The 21,019-nt window shown below is 36.9% G+C and overlaps 1 protein-coding gene across 3 annotated transcripts in view; it reads left to right on the top strand.

Annotated features, from left to right (window-relative positions):
• Nucleotides 1–21,019, top strand: part of PARD3B (par-3 family cell polarity regulator beta) — a gene marked incomplete at its 5' end in the record, with an annotated part of 1,039,339 nt that overhangs the window by 523,196 nt on the left and 495,124 nt on the right. For 2 of the 3 annotated variants that reach the window (XM_082658175.1, XM_082658174.1), the window contains 3 exons: nt 132–217; nt 14,518–14,604; nt 20,173–20,298. In XM_082658175.1, the coding sequence (XP_082514301.1) occupies nt 132–217; nt 14,518–14,604; nt 20,173–20,298 (299 nt within the window). Of the gene's footprint in view, nt 1–131; nt 218–14,517; nt 14,605–20,172; nt 20,299–21,019 lie in introns of those variants that run through there. The other variant, XR_014296988.1, reaches the window with a different exon arrangement.

The raw sequence follows: 21,019 nt of genomic DNA, 5'->3' as shown, positions 1-21,019 counted from the left end.
TTCAAAGAAATTGGAGCACGCTGTATATATCCAGAGTAAAACCATTTACTCTCTCCTGTTGAGACTTTTTATTCAAACCTTCAATTTTATGTGCATAACATCCACATGCTTATGGGTTTGTTTCACTACAGAATTCCACACAGGACTTAGAAGATGAAGTTATGAATGGTGTGCAGACAGAACTCTTGACATCGCCGAAAACAATGGATGCATTGAGGTATATTCTACTTATGTGAATAAGAATATTTTATTTCAATTTAATGTTTGTTTTTTTTTAGATTACAGTTTTTATTTTATAGGAAACATCAAGATAAGTAGAATACTTGAGTGAAACCTAATTCTAAAATTAATTGCTAAATTACTTTTTTCTCTCATTTTCTTTATATGATATGAGAACTTCCTGACAAACATGTATACAAATGAGCCTCAATGCTTCCAGCTCTTCTGCAACCTGGATTTCTTAATTGCTTTTTTCTTCTCTTTGAACAACAGTTTAAAGTGAACATTGCAGCTTTCATCGTGGTGCAGTGTTTTTCTTAGATGTCAGCTCCTTGAATATTACTTGTGTTTTAACAATCTTGTGCCTTGTGTTTTAACAGTCTTGCAATATTTTACTCTATGTGTATAAAATGAATCCAACCTATCAACCTGGATTTTTCATGTTTTTAATGTGAGTAACTTGTTATACAAAGTTAGTTGCTGGCATGTTTACGGGCACTTGCTTTGCTCTGCACTCATCTCCAGTTCATCCCTAGCTACTGCCTGGGTTCAAATCCCAGCTCTGCTGCTTATTACTTCTAGGAGCTTAGGCAAGTTGCTCATCCATCTTTGCCTTAGTTTCTGGTCTGTAGAATGGAAATAATATTAAAACCTTCTTCAGAGGGTTAGTATGAAGACAAAATTAGTTATCATGTGTAAAGTACTTTGAACAGTGCCTGAGTCAGAGTAAGTCCTGTTGCTACCACTATCATCAACATCCCCATCATCTTTATTATTATCATCATCATCATTTTTAAAGTTGCTTCAAAATTTGCATAAGTAATTTCATGTTTAATAGATTGTTGGTTTTAGCCCTGAAAGGTGATGCTTTTGAGACTGATGGTCATTCATTCAGGCAGTCAACATACTCCTTTCATTCAGTACAGTTATTAATAGGTGCCAAGCATGTTCCATGGAATTAGCTTAAAAAAAAATGTGTGATCACCTTTTATCATGCTGCTTTACTGTGCGGATTTTCCTCAAGCTTGTAATTTATGGCCATATGACATAGTTACTCTTTATTTAGATTGTGTTTGTTTGATTAATGAGCTGCACAATATTTAAACTTTGGTACAGAAAATCTCCAGGGCACTGTCTTTTTAGAAGCTTGATAAGATTGTTTTTGGAGATAGGCATAATGAATGTAATACTCTTACTCTGTTTGCCTTTAATTTCATTTTTTTTAATGTTAGCTTTTTGAAAAGTTTGCTAACATCTTGGCTAAGTATTACGTTGTTATAGAGTTAACAATTGTTTGGTTTATGGCTGCATGAACAAATTAGCTCAGCTTTCTCCAGATACAAGGAATTCAGAGAAATGAACTATAGGACTTTTAAAAAATAATATTCTTTAATGAAAATACATATGTATATCTGTATAATTTGATTATCACAAGGGACTTTTTGCATGAGTTTTATTATCACCTTTAGCAGGCTAAGGAGTTGCAATTCAGAGCGATTAACTTCTAGAGACCCAATCTACATTCACCACTCTTGTCTCCAAATCCTTTGACTCCAGTGTTACCTGTTGTGTGCACCTTCACTGATTCCTTGGTGTTTTATTTCATGATGCATAATCAGGGCTAAGAAACCTGATATGGTGAGCACCAGTGTAGGAAAAATCATCTGAAATTAGTTTGAGGCCAAGATCAGAAAGTAGAGTGAATGCAAACTCCATTGCTTGCAGACTCTCAGATGGGGGGACGATGAGGATTTTAACAGTATGGAATGCAAAGCTGGGGAGGGTGGTAGAGGTGGGCAGAGTGACAGGAAGCTTAGAGATTAAAATTCTAGAACAGGACGTTGGTTCTAGCTGGTATGGGTTGAGGAAGAAAGAATGGAAGGAAATTAGGAAGCCACTTACAGCTGAGTTACATCATCAGTTTTCTCCTAAGGCAATGATAGTCTGATACCCCACAGAGCTTGGGCCAAGCATAGGACTTTGGACTCACTTCCGTGCAGACGGCATAGAAGCTAAGTAAATTACTGCAGAGTCCATCTCAAAATGGCTTCAACCTGTTGTGATGTTTTAATTCCCCTAGCTATTGTTCAAGCCTTTGTTACTCTCTGTCAGACTATTGTAATAACCTACTAACTCTGCTCTTAAGTGTCAATCTCTCCCTATTCTCATTGATCCCACATATCACTACTGGATAAAATTTTTTTTCTTTTTGAAAATAAATTTATTTGTTTGTTTATTTTTTAAATTTTTTCGCTACGTTGGGTCTTTGTTGCTGCGCGCGGGCTTTCTCTAGTTGCGGCGAGCAGGGGCTGCTCTCGGTTGCGGTGCGTGGGCTTCTTATTGTGCTGGCTTGTCTTGTTGCAGAGTACGGGCTCTAGGCACACAGGCTTCAGTAGTTGTGGTACATGGGCTCAGTAGTTGTGGTGCACGGGCTTCATTGCTCTGTGGCATGTGGTATCTTCCTGGAGCAGTACTTGAACCCATGTCTTCTGCACTGGCAGGCAGATTCTTAACCACTGTGCCACTAGGGAAGTCCCTGGATGAAATTTTTTAAGCCAGAGCATTTATCAAACCATTCCTTAGTTCCAAACTCTTGGATTTATTGAAGTCCTGAGTTTGAACACTACCTTTGTAACTGTGGACTATTTATTAAACCTCTTTAAAATATTCTTTTTTTCCTATGGAAAATGGGCAGTTACACTAGCACAATACTAAATGAAAGGCTGGATAAACATTAATTGCTATTGCAATTATCATTATCACACATACTATATTGTAACTGTTTGTCATTCTTCCAAACAAGACTATAGATCCTCCGAGGATTCCGGACACCAAGCACAGATCTTGGAACATAATAGCAGCATATTTGTGGAGTGAATGACTGAATGGATAAAACACAGTGCTTCATAAATCATAGACATAAGTATTAACTGCTCACCCATTATTAACACAAGCATTTATATTTAAAGAAAAATAATATTTAGAGGCAGTTCTCCAAATAGTCTTACAATATACCTTATAATAGTCTTACAATATATTGTAAGACTATCTTACAATAGTCTTATATGTATCTCTTATGAAGTACTACTCAATGTACTTTGATCCTAAGAAGACAATGAAGCAAGAGGTTTCTATTGGACGTTTCTTTTTTAAAAATAAGATTACCGCTTGGTGTGTACTCCCGTTCATCCACAAGGGTGACCCACTGCTCCTTCTGAGTACTGCTGTGCGGCTGACGGCGTCTTGGTGCTCTGGCCTGATGTTAGGCCTGAGCCTCTGAGGTGGGAGAACCAAGTTCAGGACATTGGACCACCAGAGACCTCCTGGCCCCATGTAATACTAATCGGCGAGAGCTCTCCCAGAGATCTCCATCTCAATGCTAAGACCCAGCTCCACCCAACGGCCAGCAAGCTACAGTGCTTGACGCCTCATGCCAAACAACTAGCAAGACAGGAACACAATTCTACCCATTAGCAGAGAGACTGCCTAAAATCATACCAAGTTCACAGACACCTCAAAACACACCACCAGAACACAGCTCTACCCACCATAACACAAAAAATCCAGCCCCACCCACCAGAACACAGGCACCAGTCCCCTCCACCAGGAAGCCTACACAAGCAACTGAACCAACCTCACCCAGTGGGTGCAGACACCAAAAATAACAGGAACTATAAACCTGCAGCCTGTGAAAAGGAGACCCCAAACACAGTACGTTAAACAAAATGGAAGACAGAGTAATATGCAGCAGATGAAGGAGCAAGGTAAAAACCCAGCAGACCAAACAAATGAAGAGGAAATAGGCAGTCTACCTGACAAAGAATTCAGAGTAACGATAGTAACGATGATCCAAAATCTTGGAAATAGAATGGAGAGAATACAAGAAATGTTTAACAAGGAGCTAGAAGAACTAAAGAGCAAATAAACAATGATGAACAACACAATAAATGAAATTAAAAATTCTCTAGAAGGAATCAATAGCAGAAAAACTGAGGCAGAAGAAGGATAAGTGACCTGGAAGATAAAATAGTGAAAATAACTACTGCAGAGTGAAATAAAGAAAAAAGAATGAAAAGAATTGAGGACAGTCTCAGACACCTCTGGGAAACATTGAACACACCAACATTCGAATTATAGGGGTCCCAGAAGAAGAAGAGAAAAAGAAAGGGTTTAAGAAAATATTTGAAGACATTATAGTTGAAAACTACCCTAACATGGGGAAGGAAATAGTCAAGTCCAAGAAGCTCAGAGAGTTCCATACAGGGTAAATCCAAGGAGCAACACACCAAGACACATATTAATCAAACTATCAAAAATTAAATGCAAAGAAAAAATATTAAAAGCAGCAAGCGAAAAGCAACAAATAACACACAAGGGAATCCCCAGAAAGTTAACAGATGATCTTTCAGCAAAAACTCTGCAAGCCAGAAGGGTGTGGCAGGACATATTTAGAAGTGATGAAAGGGAAAAACCTACAACCAAGACTACTCTACCCAGCAAGGATCTCATTCAGATTCGACAGAGAAATTAAAACCTTTACAGACAAGCAAAAGTTAAGAGAATTCCACACCACCAAACCAGATTTACAGAAAATGTTAAAGGAACTTCTCTAGGCAGGAAACACAAGAGAAGGAAAAGACCTACAAGAAGAAACCCAAAACAATTAAGAAAGTGGTAATAGGAATATACATGTCTACAATTACCTTAAATATAATTGGATTAAATGCTCCAACCAAAACACATAGACTGGTTGAATGGATACAAAAACAAGACCCGTATATATGCTGTCTACAAGAGACCCACTTCACACCTAGGGACACATACAGACTGAAAGTGAGGGGATGGAAAAGGATATTCCATGCAAATGGAAATCAAAAGAAAGCTGGAGTAGCAATTCTCATATCAGACAAAATAGACTTTAAAGACTATTACAAGAGACAAAGAAGGACCCTGCATAATGATCAAGGGATCAATCTAAGAAGAATATATAACCATTGTAAATATTTATGTACCCAACATAGGAGCACCTCAATACATAAGGCAAATGCTAACAGCCATACAAGGGGAAATCGACAGTAACACAATAATAATAGGGCACTTTAACACCCCACTTTCACCAATGGACAGATCATCCCAAATGAAAATAAATAAGGAAACACAAGCTTTAAATGACACATTAGACAAGATGGACTTAACTGATATTTATAGGACGTTCCATCCAAAAACAACAGAATACACTTTCTTCTCAGGTGCTCGTAAAGTATTCTCCAGGATAGATCATATCTTGGGTCACAAATAAAGCCTTGGTAAATTTTAGAAAACTGAAATGGTATCAAGTATCTTTTCTGACCACAGTGCTATGAGACTAGATATCAATTACAGGGAAAAAACTGTAAAAAATACAAACACATGGAGGCTAAACAATTCACTACTAAATAACCAAGAGATCACTGAAGAAATCAAAGAGGAAATCAAAAAATACCTAGGAACAAATGACAGTGAAAACACGACAACCCAAAATCTATGGGATACAGCAAAAACATTTCAAGAGGGAAGTTTATAGCAATACAATCCTATCTCAAGAAACAAGAAACATCTCAAATAAACAACCTAACCTTACACCTAAAGCAATTAGAGAAAGAAGAACCAAAAAAACCCCAAAGTTAGCAGAAGGAAAGAAATCGTAAAGATCAGATCAGAAATGATGAAGGAAACAATAGCAAAGATCAATAAAACTAAAAGCTGGTTCTTTGAGAAAATAAACAAAATCGATAAACCATTAGCCAGACTCATCAAGAAAAAAGGGAGAAGACTCAAATCAACAGATTTAGAAATGAAAAAGAAATAACAACTGACACTGAAGAAATACAAAGGATCATGAGAGATTACTAGAAGCAACTCTATGCCAATAAAATGGACAACCTGGAAGAAATGGACAAATTCTTAGAAAAGCACAACCTTCCAAGACTGAACCAGGAAGAAATAGAAAATATGAACAGACCAATCACAAGCACTGAAATTGAAACTGTGATTAAAAATATTCCAAGAAACAAAAGCTCAGGACCATATGGCTTCACAGGCAAATTCTATCAAACATTTAGAGAAGAGCTAACACCTATCCTTCTCAAACTCTTCCAAGATGTAGTAGAGGGAGGAACACTCCCTCTCATTCTGCAAGGCCCTCTCAACACTCCCTCTCAACTCACTCTGCAAGGCCACCATCTCCCAGATTCCAAAACCAGACAAAGATGTCACAAAAGAAGAAAACTACAGGCCAATATCACTGATGAACATAGATGCAAAAATCCTCAACAGAATACTAGCAAACAGAATTCAACAGCCCTTTAAAAGGATCATACACCATGATCAAGTGGGGTTTATCCCAGGAATGAAAGGATTCTTCAATATATGCAAATCAATCAATGTGATATACCATATTAAGAAATTGAAGGAGAAAAACCATATGATCATCTCAATAGATGCAGAAAAAGATTTCCACAAAGTTCAACACCCATTTATGATAAAAACTCCAGAAAGTGGACATAGAGGGGACCTAGCTCAACTTAATAAAGGCCGTATATGACAAACCCACAGCCAACATCGTTCTCAATGGTGAAAAACTGAAACCATTTCTTCTAAGATCAGGAACAAGACAAGGTTGCCCACTCTCACCACTATCATTGAACATAGTTTTGGAAGTTTTAGCCACAGCAATCAGAGAAGAAAAAGAAATAAAAGGAATCCAAATTGGAAAAGAAGAAATAAAGCTGTCACTGTTTGCAGATGACATGGTACTCTACGTAGAGAATCCTAAACATGCTACCAGAAAACTACTAGAGCTAGTCAGTGAATCTGGTAAAGTAGCAGGATACAAAATTAATGCACAGAAAACTCTTTCATTCCTATACACTAACGATGAAAAATTTGAAAGAGAAATTAAGGAAACACTCCCATTTACCATTGCAACAAAAAGAATAAAATACCTAGGAATAACCTACCTAAGGAGACAAAAGACCTGTATGTAGAAGACTGTAAGACACGGATGAAAGAAATTAAAGATGATACAAACAGATGGAGAGATATACCATGTTCCTGGATTAGAAGAGTCAACATTGGGAAAATGACTATAGTACCCAGAACAATCTACAAATTCATTGCATCCATATCAGACTACCTATGGCATTTTCCACAGAACTAGAACAAAAATTTTCACAATTTTTATGGAAACACAGAAGACCCCAAATAGCCAAAGCAATCTTGGGGCAATTACATAGCTACAGTAATCAAGACAGTATGGTACTGGCACAAAAACAGAAATAAAGATAAATGGAACAGGTTAGAAAGCCCAGAGATAAATCCACACACATATGATCACCCTATCTTTGATATGGGAGGCAAAAATATACGATGGAGAAAAGACAGCCACTTCAATAAGTGATGCTGGGAAAACTGGACAGCTACATGTAAAAGAATGAAATTAGAACACTGCCTAACACCGTACACAAAAATAAACTCAAAATGGATTAAAGACCTAAATGTAAAGCCAGACACTATAAAACTCTTAGAGGAAAACATAGAACACTCTATGACCTAAATCACAGCTAGATCCTTTTTGACCTACCTCCTAGGGTAATGGAAATAATAACAAAAGTAAACAAATGGGACCTAATGAAATTTAAAAGCTTTTGCACAGCAAAGGAAAGCATGAACAAGACAAAAAGCCCACCCTCAGAATGGGAGAAAATATTTGCAAATGAAGCAACTGACAAAGGATTAATCTCCAAAATATACAAGCAGCTCATGCAGCTCAATATCAACAAAACAAACAGCCCAATCCAAAAATGGGCAGAAGACCTAAATAGACATTTTTCCAAAGAAGATATACAGATTGCCAAGAAACACATGAAAGGATGCTCAGCATTGCCAATCATTAGAGGAATTCAAATCAAAACTACAGTGAGATATCATCTCACACCAGTCAGAATGACCATCATCAATACATCTACAAACCATAAATGCTGGAGAGGGTGTGGAGAAAAGGGAAATCTCTTGCACTGTTGGTGGGAATGTCAATTGATACAGCCACTGTGGGGAACGGTATGGAGGTTCCTTAAAAAACTAAAAATAGAACTACCATACTACCCAGAAATCCCACTACTGGGCATATACCCTGAGAAAACCATAATTCAAGAAGGGTCATGTACCACAATGTTCATTGCAGCTCTATTTACAATAGCCAGCACGTGGAAACCACCTAAGTGTCCATCAACAGATGAATGGATAAAGAAGATGTGGTACATATATACAATGGAATATTACTCAGCCATAAAAGTATACGAAACTGAGTTATTTGTAATGAGGTGGATGGACCTAGAGTCTGTTGTATAGAGTGAAGTAAGTCAGAAAGAGAAAATAAATACTGTGTGCTAACACATATATGGAATCTAAAAAAAAAAAAAGATTCTGATGAACCTAGGGGCAGGACCCAGACTTAGAGAATGGACTTCAGGACACAAGGAGGGAGAAGGGTAAGCTGGGACGAAGTGAGAGAGTCATGGACATATATACACTACCAAATGTAAAATAGATAGCTAGTTGGGAAGCAGCTGCATAGCACAGGGAGATCAGCTTGGTGCTTTGTGACCACGTAGAGGAGTGGGACAGGGAGGGTGGGAGGAAGACACAAGAGGGAGGGGATATGGGGATATATGTATATGTGTAGCTGATTCACTTTAGTATACCGCAGAAACTAACACAACATTGTAAAGCTATTATACTCCAATAAAGATGTTAAAACAAAAAAGATTACACTTTAAGCTTCTCTTTAATTAGCAAGCAGTGTATGCAAAAGACCTTCCCTTCATTCCTAATTTCTGGCTCATTCCTGACCTCACGTTATTCCAGATATGCCTTTTTTCCCAGGATGAAAACTGTCATCACATTTTATCCTGTCTTCTCCTTGGCCTCTCATTTTGCAAATTATTGACAGAGTCCATTTCATAATACCTTGAATCTTCCTCCATGTTTTCATGCTTTATTCCTATAATCATTGCTCAATCCGTAATACCTCTCAGCTACATTGTTTCAGTAATTTACTAATTCCTACCTCAAGTACCAATTTGTCCCTTGTCTTTCCCTTTTCCAGTTGATCCCACATCTCTGCCAGGTAAAATATTTCTAAACCACTGCATTGATCTTAGTGCTCTCATTTCCAGAACCTATAGTGATTCCATCTTCTAAAAAATTAAGCATGCTTTTTCTCATTGTGGAATTTGACATATCACACTGAGGTTTGATCTGAAGCTGATGGGTCAGCCTTATCTCCTCATTATCTTACCCTCTGTTCTCCTCCCTTCCTCCCCCCTCCTCCCCTCTCCTCCTTCTCTCTTTAGTATCACAGCCAATCCGTGTGTCCACAGACCATCCTGATTCAGTGTCTCAGTGCAAACTGTTTCCTCTCCTGTGCATGATCTCTCCACGCTCTCACCAGCTTTTCTGGTTGAAGATTCATGTACCCTTCTCAGTTCCATCTAAAATTCTACTTCCTTTGAGAAGATTTTCCTGATTTCCAGCTTTCCTTCCTGATCCTGTTCCCTTTTTTATGAACCTCATCAGAAAGCACCTCTGCTTTGAAACTTACATGTCAAAATGGTTGAAAACTACTGCTCTGAGAAGCAGTAAATTCCAATTTGTGTCCTGAATTTACCTTATATAAATGGTGTGATGTTGGACAGATTATTTAACCTCTCTAAGCATCGGTTTACTTATCTGTAATGGAAGTGATATGTTTACTTTGTACATTTGATGTGAGTACATGTTATATAATACCCAGAAGATGATTAACATGCTGCCTCCCCCCAGATAGCGTACATTCATTGAGAACATACTGCAAGTACTACTACTGTTCTATTCCTTTGTATTATTTTTTGTTACCTGTCCTAATCTGCCTGCTGATTATGAACTCCTCAAACATTAGACTTCGTTTTTTCCTTGCAGAGCTTCTTCATTGGAACTACTCGATTAATTGCATTAAGTGAATCCCACCACCTTTGACAACAAATTCTTTGTTAGATTTTTACTCAGTATAATCATATCAACAAGACATTTCATAAGTTGCTAAAAGAGTAAATGCTAAGCGTTCTCATCACAAGAAAAATTTTTTTTCTATTTCTTTAATTTAGTATTTATATGAGATGATGGATGTTCAGTAAACTTACTGAGATAATCATTTCATTATTTATGTAAGTCAAATCATTATGCTGTGTACCTTAAACATATACAGTGCTGTTGATTATATCTCAATAAAACTGGGGGAAAAAACCCAAGACATTTCACTGTCAAGTAGCCTTCGGTGTCATCAGCAAGCTCTTCTTGGAGGTCTCTCTCTGTGGTCCATCTCTCACATTGCTGTATATGACAGTCTTGGACATCAGTCCCCAAAGAACACCCGCCAGTAACTTCTCTCCACTCATTATTAGCCACTGTGTTCTCTATCAGCAGTCTAATTATGAAGAAAATCCTACAGTATTTACAGATTAAGAAAAAAAAAACTCTTACTGAGGAAATCAAATTGAGGAAAATTTGGAAAGTTTGAAATAGGTTATTGCCTTTTAACCTGTAAGCTTCTTTGTTCCTTCAGAAAGTTCTAATAATAATACTAACAGCTGATATTGAGTCCTTCGTATATGCCAGAGACTGTGTGTTTGCTGTATTTATATAATATTCTCTATTTTTTTCTTTAAAACCAGCAACTCTATTAGGAATTTATCTTAATTCCCTCATTGTCCAAATGAGGAAACTTACTTGTGGTCTTAGTTTAAATGATTTACTTAGGCACCTGACTCAGAGCCACCACTAGGATACACTTCTCTCTAATTTCATAAGTTAATCATTATTTCCTCCTGAAACAAAGTATCTCCTCTTCCCTGCCCTCAGACCTGTCTCTTCCGTACCCTAAACTAGTGGCCAATCACTGGGTTGACTAATCTTAAAGATGCTGTGCATTTGCCTTGTGTGGAGAAATCAGACCTACAACCATCCGTCTGCAGCCCCTTCTCTCCCTCAAGCTTCGTGTCTTTCTGCTGGAAGGAACCAAATGAAGCACTTTCCAACCTAGTTCTTGCCATAGCCGTTCACAACAGGCTCATTTTAAACCACTGATTCTGTACTTTCACCCATAGTTTTGTATTCAAGTCTTAGGTAGGTAGCAGCTGGTTCTAGTGATATTTGAATCAATTTTGTCAGTCGGAGCTTAGAACATGTAGCTTGCTTAATACTATTGGACCTAATGCTTGGTGACTATCTGCTTTTGTTTTAGTACGTCTTAGAAAGTTGAATTAGCTATTTTGAGCTTAGTGAAATCTTCCGACTTTTCTTTTTGTAAGTGAAATACTTTTCCTTTGCCCCGCAATTCATTTTTTATCTGTTTTTCACAAGTAGCTGCCGATCCCTTTTTCTTTCCACTTCTAGAATAGCCTTCTCACCTCATTCTCTACATTTTCCATTCTCAGTCTGCCTCCAAAACATAAATGTGCATACCCTGCTCACCAGTCCTTGAACTCTACTGTGCTGTTTGCCTAAACAAATAACATTAATAGCATATTTTCACATCTTAGTGAAATCTCATTTTATGAGATGTGTATTCAAGTAATTGTGTCTAGCCCTCCTTGCTATGTTTATCTTCCATGAGGGTATATATACAGGGATTTCCACAGAACTCCATCAAGTATGTAAAACACTGAGTGGTGTTTTCCCCTTTTAAACTAAATTTAAAAAGATGGACTGGTCTATGAGTTTCCTTTTTCAAATGCTTTTCTTTCCATCTTGAAACAAATAATGGGTAACAGTTTATAAAGAGCATGGTAAAACATAGTCTGTGTAAAACTTGTACTGCTTGTCTTTAGATCTAATTCTCTAAGTATCTGCATTTAACAGTCAACAAAATTGAAAGTCTTTTATGCTGCTTTTTCTGGGATAGTAATATTTTTGTGATAGTAATTTAACATTTGTCAAATATCATTCTAACCAAAAAATAGTGGCTATCATATAAAGATAGCATAAAAGTTTATTCTGAAATACTGAAAAAGGGAATCTTATAAAGTTGAAATAAACCTTAATACTGCATCCTCCAACAGAGTTTTAGTGTTTTGAAATAAGATTGATTACTTTAAGAAATTACTTTAAGAAATTTTAAGATTGAATACTTTAAGATTGATTACTTTAAGTAAATGTAAAAATACAAGTTTGATGATTACTAAAGAGTAGGTGTCAGTATGATACATAGAATTTACATAGAATTTATTATGTTTTACAGGAGAGGTTTTGAGTGGGATAAAGAAATACTTGCAAACTAGAAAAAAGAATCCATAAAGCCATTCTAAAATTTTTTTAAGCTGAAATCTTGTTGTCTAGACTAAACACTTATGTTCCAAAAGCATCTAGATAATACATATGAATGCTCTCAGCATGTGGAGATTTAATACATTTATTAGGAAAGATTTGTGTTATGCTCTAAGTGTAAAACTATAAAATTATGTTACAAAGGTAGAGATAATAAAGTTTCAGTGGTTAAACAAAATTTTCACCTCTGTTTTTAGAAGTCTTTACAATAATATCATAACCCTAGAATATGTATGCTTTGGGTTTAGTCTTCCTCAAATACCTACGAATGCACTATAAATCTGTTATGTAAAAGTTATTTCTTTGTGGTCCATTGAAAGCTACGCAACTTTCTCTTCCCACCAAATATTTTATATTCAGGACTTAAAATGCATACCTATATTTAGGATTTCATATGCCTATATTCATATAGTGCCTATGCTTACACAGAAAGTATAGAGAAGAATCTACTTTATCCCTTGATCTTAGCACTCTAAGATTTATTTTATTTCTAACTTTTATTCCAGGCTTCTGATATAACCTGCTTGACTGAACTAAGTTTAAATATATCAGCAGTATCTGAGCAAAACTCGAAATTTACTATCAGTTTTGAAATTCCATCCCTTTCCATAAATGTTGGAAACTAACATGCTCTTTTTTGCAGTTCTTAATGATAATAGGTTTGCAATGAAAACACATTAAAAATAAGCCTAATCCACTGATGAGAATATATTTAATATATTTATTTTAGATTGCTGATAATTTAGGGAGTACTTCATGCAGAGTGAATTCGTTAGGCATTTTGCTTTCTTAATGCTGTTCTCAACTTTCCAGCAAGGAGCCAAAATTTTCCCATTTTCAATTTGGAGCAGAAATGTATTTGTAGCAGCTGTAGCTCTTAATTTGACATCTAGTTTCAGGTCTTTTTCATGTAAATAGGAAACAATAGAGACCTGCCTACAGTTTCCATAATGGAGATGTTTGCTTCCACTTTATCATTTTTCCTCTGACAATTTTATTTTCTCTCTCTGGGATTAAAGGAGCCAATAATTGTTCATGGTATTATTTTTCATCTTTATAAAAACTTGTTAGTTCCACTTTCCATTACTCCAAAGCTCCCAATGCCTTGTATATTTCAGTCATACACACTATCCATTAATGTTTCTAGCTCATCCTTTCCTTAATCTGGAGTAGGTTAGACAGGTCAGGCTTTCCATTTCTTTCTGTAATACATTTTCTCCAGGCTTTTCAACTTCTTTTCCTACGTCTAAAAAAAAAAAAAAAAAAAACTGAGAGGTGAAAATTTGGAATTGTTCCATTGAATACAACTGATGTCTTATTGAAAGGCAAGTTTTAGTTTTGATTTATAATGCTTTGAACATGCCCATATGTATTACCAACTTTGGCTTCACAGTTGTTTAAAATGTAATTATGTGCTTTTTCTAATAAAAATGTGTTTTATTTCATTTTTCCTCTGTTCTGGAGGAAAAATCCTCCTTTATGTTTTAAGCATAGATATGCTTAATTCAATGTATTTTATCATCTATTCAGTAATTTTCAAGTGTGTCTCAATGGGGAGAAATTTCATTTTTGTGTACATCCTTTTTAAATATGTTGATTTATGCAGATTAAGTTAAGTAGGAAGTTATTTTTGTACATAGTCATTTCCATTTTTTCCTCTTCTAGGAAAAAAAATAAGAAATCAGATAGTCTTTTAAACATTTTATTTCCTGGGTCTTCTGAACATACCAGCAAATCATGTACTCCTTTGATTTCATCTCTGCTGTTGAATTTACAGTAGTTGCTATAATCCTAAGTTTGTTTTGTTTTTCTTTTTAATATGCCACGTCTGATTGTTTTTGTTTTTGTTTTTTTAGCAGGGACTCATTTGTGCTCTTTTTTTTTTTTTTTCTGTCCCAGTAATATGACAAGAACAGTGGAGATTTCTGGGGAAGGAGGCCCCTTGGGAATACATGTAGTACCTTTCTTTTCATCTCTGAGTGGAAGGTAAGATGTTTTCCTTATATCAGAAGCTCATACTAATGAAAAACTTGACTTGAGCTCATTTTCCCAAACATTTTTTAGGAGAGGATTAAGTGTATGTCTCTGTTATTTAGATAGACACCTCAAGATATACTTCTGTTGGCCACTTATGTGTTAGAAACAAAATAACATCACTTCTAGGATACGATGGAAAAGAAATCATGGCTTCTGCATTTACAATTAATTAAGAAGTACTTTATTAAAGTATTCTTATCAGTGACACATAGACAGAAATCGTGGAAAGACTTTAACATATTGTTAGAGAAATATAGCAACTGAATTTTTTAATGTTCAAAAATACACTTAAATGAAATATAGTAATTCCAAATGGATATTTCTTGATATACCTCAGGTTTACAGAACTTAGGATAATAAATATTCTAATATTATAAGTAGTTATATCAGAAGCTAAATATGTTTTGATTTTACATATAGTAGCAAAATGCCATTATTCTATTTATTTTGTTCTAAAATAAAATGTAACCAATTAAAAATAATTTATCACATCCTTGTGAAATTTTAAAGACATAATATTTCTAAATCCATGCTGGTAAATGGTAATTTAGATTGCATCACCATCTCTTGAAATTTGTGTCTACTTAACTGGCTGTAAAACTTGTTTTACTGATGGGAATTAAAGTGTGTGCCTGAGAGTTAATATTAGTACTATTATAACAACCTTACAAAACTAGTATTAGATATTATGTTATTATAATACTTTTCAATAGGATGACTACCTTTTGCACTAGACTGACACTGACAAAGGCTGTCAGAAACTTAAAGAAAATGAATTTCTCACCCATATGATATGATTTTAATTAATTTGCTAAATTTATTTTCTTAAATTAAATATATCATTGAAAAGGCAAAATACCTGATTTTAGCTTAGGTGATCAAAGACCAGAAAAGTCAGTGGATTTTTCTCAAGGTCATACAAAATCCAGATATCTTGACTTGACCTCACTCTTTGCTCTTTCTATAACAAAACTTTCCCCAAAGCTTATATAGTATTTATTTACTGGTTCTGAATATTTATTCAATTTGGTCTGCCATACAGCAGGAAGAACAGATTTAGTCATGATATTTTGGTTGGCATCATTTTCAGTAGGTAGCCATCTGCTACCTGTAATTGCTAAGTCATCACCTTCTTTAGCAAATAACATCTGATGCCAAGCTCTTGCTGGAATGAATGTCCCCTAAAAAGAAATGAACTGAAAAGCTAGTGGCTCTTATTGTCTCATTTCCTGTATGTGTTAATAAGCATGTTTATAAATGTTATGGGTTATGGCACAGGACAAGCTGAGGTTGTTTTTGATAGACAGGGAGAGTATTTACCCAGTTGTCACGAGGAATTCTAATGGCTTTTGTCAGAAGTGTACTGGTAGAGCTTTGTGAAATACCAGTGTGGCTAAATTACTAGGCCCTTTAGCTTAATGAAGCTGGAATAGACCACAAGATCATCCCAATTTTCAAAACGTGAAGAAATATACAACATGACAGTCACCCTACATCATTTTCAGTTGTTCAGAAAACAAGTTGACGCTATAGACCAAAAATCACCTTCTCTCACTTCAAATGAGGAAAACACACTAGAGTGCATTGATTTACCCCCTGATCCTTCCTAGTTCTGATTTCTAGCATAAGCTTTATAGAATAGGAAAATGTATTGGACTCGGATTTGGAACAATTGGACTTGAATCTCACTGTTCTCTTTTGTAGAACCTTGAGTGAGTCCCCTAAATTTGCCTCTTGTGAATACCTACTTCACATCAAGGTTGTGGGGATTAAACCACATTAAAAATGTGAATGCTCCTTGTGAAACATACAAATGTGTAAATTATTAGGATTAATACTATTTTGGCTAAAACAGAAAAACTTTGTTTAGAAATGAACTTTTATAAGTTCATGGTCAACTATTCAGTAAATTGGTGAAATAGTTTTCTGTGTGTGTGTGTGTGTGTGTGTGTGTGTATTTTTTGCTATCCACTGGTATTATAGGAAGGAAATTTAATTAAAAAACATAAAAAATAATATGGAAGTGGAGACATGAGCCAATAAAAGTTAAGAAGTAATGAGTACAGGCTGAAACAGCACACTTAACTCAACCCATGTGTCTAGAAGCAACTGCATACAGAGTGTGTCAGACAAGTGTCTGACTTCATTATGCCATATGGTTGCCCTGTGTGAGCATGGGGGATGGGGGTAGTTAAGGTCATAGTGGTAGACTTAGTTCTTCATTTCCTTCCATTTATTGGTTTGTGTCATTATTTTAAATTAGAATTTACTTTTAATTATTTACTAAGACTACTGTAATTCACTCTGCCTTCAATTTCTTTTTAATTTTTTTCTTTTACAAAAATAGGGCCACACCTGTTGTAGAATTAAGATCCCTAATCAAAGTTAGAACACCCCGAGTACAACACACTGGCTGCTGCACTAAATAAGGCCTCAGTGGTTTCATCGGGGTGGAGAATGCTGCTTGTACGGAGGACTATTGGCTCGCACAATAAAAACAAAAATGCAAGAAGAAAGAAAACAAAACAAGAGTCCCTGAAAGTAAAAGCAACTTAATTTCATTCATTTTTTTCAAAAAAAAATATATAGTTTTATTTTAGAATTAAAGCATAAAATCTAATTGTCAGTAAATAAAGATAGCATAATATACCTGTTTCATAGTAAAGACAGCTGAATATGAGGCAGAAGGAAAGGAAGGATGGGGGAAGAGTGATATATAATGTGAGCAGAGGAGATGTTTAGGTAAAAATTCTAAGCGGGTGAGCGGCCTAGGCAGTGTGATACAGTGGGAAGAAAGGAGGAGGCCAGCAGGGCATAGGTTTGTGCCTAAATGATCATTAGAAGGGCAAGAAGCAATTGTTACCCCTCTTATTCTGCGGGGCTGTGGGTTTCGGCCTCCTTTATCACTGCTTCTTAATGCAAATTAACTGGTCCACCTCGGCCTATAACTCATCGACGGCATTAATTTTTAAATCCTGCGAGCCTTGGTCCCAAACGAGATAGCTATCCACAGCTCACCCATTTGGGGCAAAGAGAACAAAGAGGGACTCTTTTCTGAGCCTTCTCATACTGGTCTGGATGAAATCAAACTGGAAGGAATCCATCCCTTCCATAGAATAAAGAAGGCAGGAGTGGTTTGTTGCCAGGGAACAAACTAATAAAATCAGTTAATTTTACATTTTACCAAAATTACCTCTGACACATGGGTTTTGCAGTTGGGCTTATTCTGTCAATAAATTTTTCATGGAAAGTTAGGTTATTTAGTTGAGTGAGGTTCACATAGCATACTCCAGCTGTAATATACCAGCTAAATTGCAACCCAGTGACCTGAAAGAATTAATTCATCTCCCAAAATGTGAAATTAAATCCTAGGGAGTAACATTACATGACTGATGATGTACTGAATTAAATTAAAGGAAGACTTGAATGCTTGTTAAAAAAATATCGCTTATATAAACTAGTTTATAACCACATGTGAGCCTCCTAATGGGTCGTGTTATTGTGAATCCACCATAACAAAAATCCAAAATGTGAACTATTAGAGAGTTGTTCGGTTTAGGAGAGAAACAGTATTTTATTCTATTTCTTTCCTTTTTTTTTTTTTGACATGTCAAATAGTTCAATTTTTAATATTATGAGATTAAGGTGGGATTAGTACTTTAAATATATTCCTTTAAATCTCAGATCTTTTATCAGATAGTAGCTTTGGCCCTTATTCTCTTCCACCCAGAAGATGATTAATTTACTCACCTACTAGAACTAGGAAATGAAGCATCATTGCACACTTGGCCTGTGACCCTGAGCTTTCCCCACAGTAGGTGACAAAACTATTCGCTCTGCTCTCTCCTACATCAGCATACTGTGTTCATTTAACTTATTTAAAGTAGAGATCTAAATAGCCCTGCATGTGCCTCTCCTCCGGCTGTCTTGAGATGACGTGAGCTCATCAGATGCACTGAGGCCCTGGAGGCCGAGGTCCCACTTTGTGGCAGCTCCAAACAGGTTCTCTTCCACTTTCATTAGAGACTCCTCTTTTTAATGGCAGACGCTATTATGCGTGCATAAAATGTGCTCATGTTTTATTTAGATTCGAGACTTAATGCAAAGGGACTACGTAATAGCACCTAAGGCCCCTATATGAAAGAGGGTGACAAAGTAGGAAAACAAGAGGATGAGGGAAGAGGAGGTGGTGGTTTCTCCACATCTAGCAGACTCCTCTTGGAGGACGTATCTGTCTGTTTTATCCTGAGACACCTGGGACCCTGACATGCCGCAAGGAACAGGGAAATCCCTCACATGAGAAATGGCTAAAGTATACACAAGTTTGATTTCTTTTAGTTTTCAGTTCAAATACTACCAATATGTAATAGGTGCGTGCAAGTGCATACACACACAGTTAAATTATTTTCATTGCTGTAGCTTTCTTTCTCCTTTTCTTTTTCTCCAACCCCATCCCCTCCTGACTCTAAGCCACAGCCGCAAAGCACCGGGAGGTTCAGGGGATCCTCTCTGAATCCAGACTCCTCCTGGTTGAAATTTCAGACACCTCTTCCCAAAGCCCTGATTTCATCTGGTCACCGTCTCGCTCAGAAGCAGTGAGTGGCATGAGTATTACTCCAGCCTCATCACATCCGTCCATCAGCTGGTGTTCAGGCCCCTTCACGTGGCACTGGCCTCCACATCCAGTGTGAGCTTCCACCCTGCTCCCCTTACACACACCTGTTCGTTCCTGCCTCTGTGTGTATTCTCTCTCTCCTCCTATCCAAATCCCACTCATTCTTCTGATCCAGTTTACATCCCACTTTCTTCCCAAATCCTTCTATGAAGACTCTAGGCTTATAGCTCCAGGTTTTTCATTACTCCTGTACTCCAAGCCTGTGCTGAGCCATTGTCCTGGTCCTACAGCCCTGTCTCATATTCTTCCATCCGAAGTGCATAGAGAACACTCAACACACACTTGATTCAGTGGCACTAACAAATGGGACCGAACTTCCTTCTAAACTCAGTAATACGATCTCTGCTAAACATTTACTTCTTCAAATGCATATTATTGGAAGAGGTGGGAAGACTGCAAAAAAACTACTGTGAATACCTAATCCTCTCCCATTATCAAACATCGAGCTGCCCCCTGGGCACCAACTCAAACTTACTTATTACAGTCAGCCCTTCTGTGAATCCCTCTCGAAACCACGAGTCCTCTGTGTCCTGAACTCTACTGAGCAACACTAGCCCTTTCTAAGTTACCTACAAGCATGAGAAACGGGATTGTAGGTCATTGTGCTCTGGGCTGGTGTTTACGTATATGTGTCTTGAAGAGCTGCTTCTCCTTAGTGAGTCATGTGTGCGAGTGTGTTTTTTTGTTTGTTTGTTTACTAAGGATTTAAATAACAGTTGCCCGAATATAAAGCATACGTCCTTTCATAAATAGAAACCAATGCTTATTTCTGAACGGTTACAAATGGAGAAACAACTCCAGGTTATTCAGTCATTCTCTTTCAACCGAAATGTTGCCTTTAGGATTCTAGGGCTCTTCATCCGTGGCATTGAGGAAAACAGCAGGTCTAAGCGGGAAGGACTGTTTCACGAAAACGAATGTATTGTAAAAATCAACAGCGTGGACCTCGTAGACAAAACCTTTGCTCAGTAAGCATGTTTTTTATTGTTTTATTTACTTTATTGATTCCTAGAATGCTTATGATCATTACTGAGCTCATTAGGATCAAAAATGTAGGTAGAACTTCTGATAAGTTCCCTTTGACCCCAGAAGATCTATTTTCAAGTATGTCCTGTGTTTTAGCGTACTCAGAGGTGGGCTGCAAATGTCCCTGACAGCCCTGAGAAGGACAAACTGCAGAACAGAGCAAACCTTCTGCCTGGCTGTCTTTCTGGGGCATCGATAGATGGGTTTGTTTTTCTTGGGATACAGGTCAGTTAGACTGGTATTTAAGAACTCTTCACAGACTATTAGTTCGGCTTATTAATTAACTTACTTGGTGTCAGTAGTCTTCCTTAAACTAAATATCTGTGAGAGATGACTGTGAAGACTCACTGAATAATAGAAACAAATGGAAAAAAAAAAAAAAGTTAAAATAGGGCTTCCCTGGTGGCGCAGTAGTTGAGAGTCCGCCTGCCGATGCATGGGACACGGGTTCGTGCCCCGGTCTGGGAAGATCCCACATGCCACGGAGCGGCTGGGCCCGTGAACCATGACTGCTGAGCCTGCACGTCCGGAGCCTGTGCTCCGCAACGGGAGAGGCCCACAGCAGTGAGAGGCCCATGTAGCGCAAAAAAAAAAAAAAAAAAAAAGTTAAAATACTCTCCCTCAAGAAATTATTTCTCTGCATGTGAAAATGTTACAGGAATA

The sequence above is a fragment of the Grampus griseus genome, assembly GCF_964374135.1.
Source record: "Grampus griseus genome assembly, chromosome: 7".
Classification (NCBI taxonomy): domain Eukaryota; kingdom Metazoa; phylum Chordata; class Mammalia; order Artiodactyla; family Delphinidae; genus Grampus; species Grampus griseus.
The sequence above is the reverse complement of the archived record's forward strand: the minus strand, read 5'-3'. Positions and strand labels throughout refer to the sequence as shown.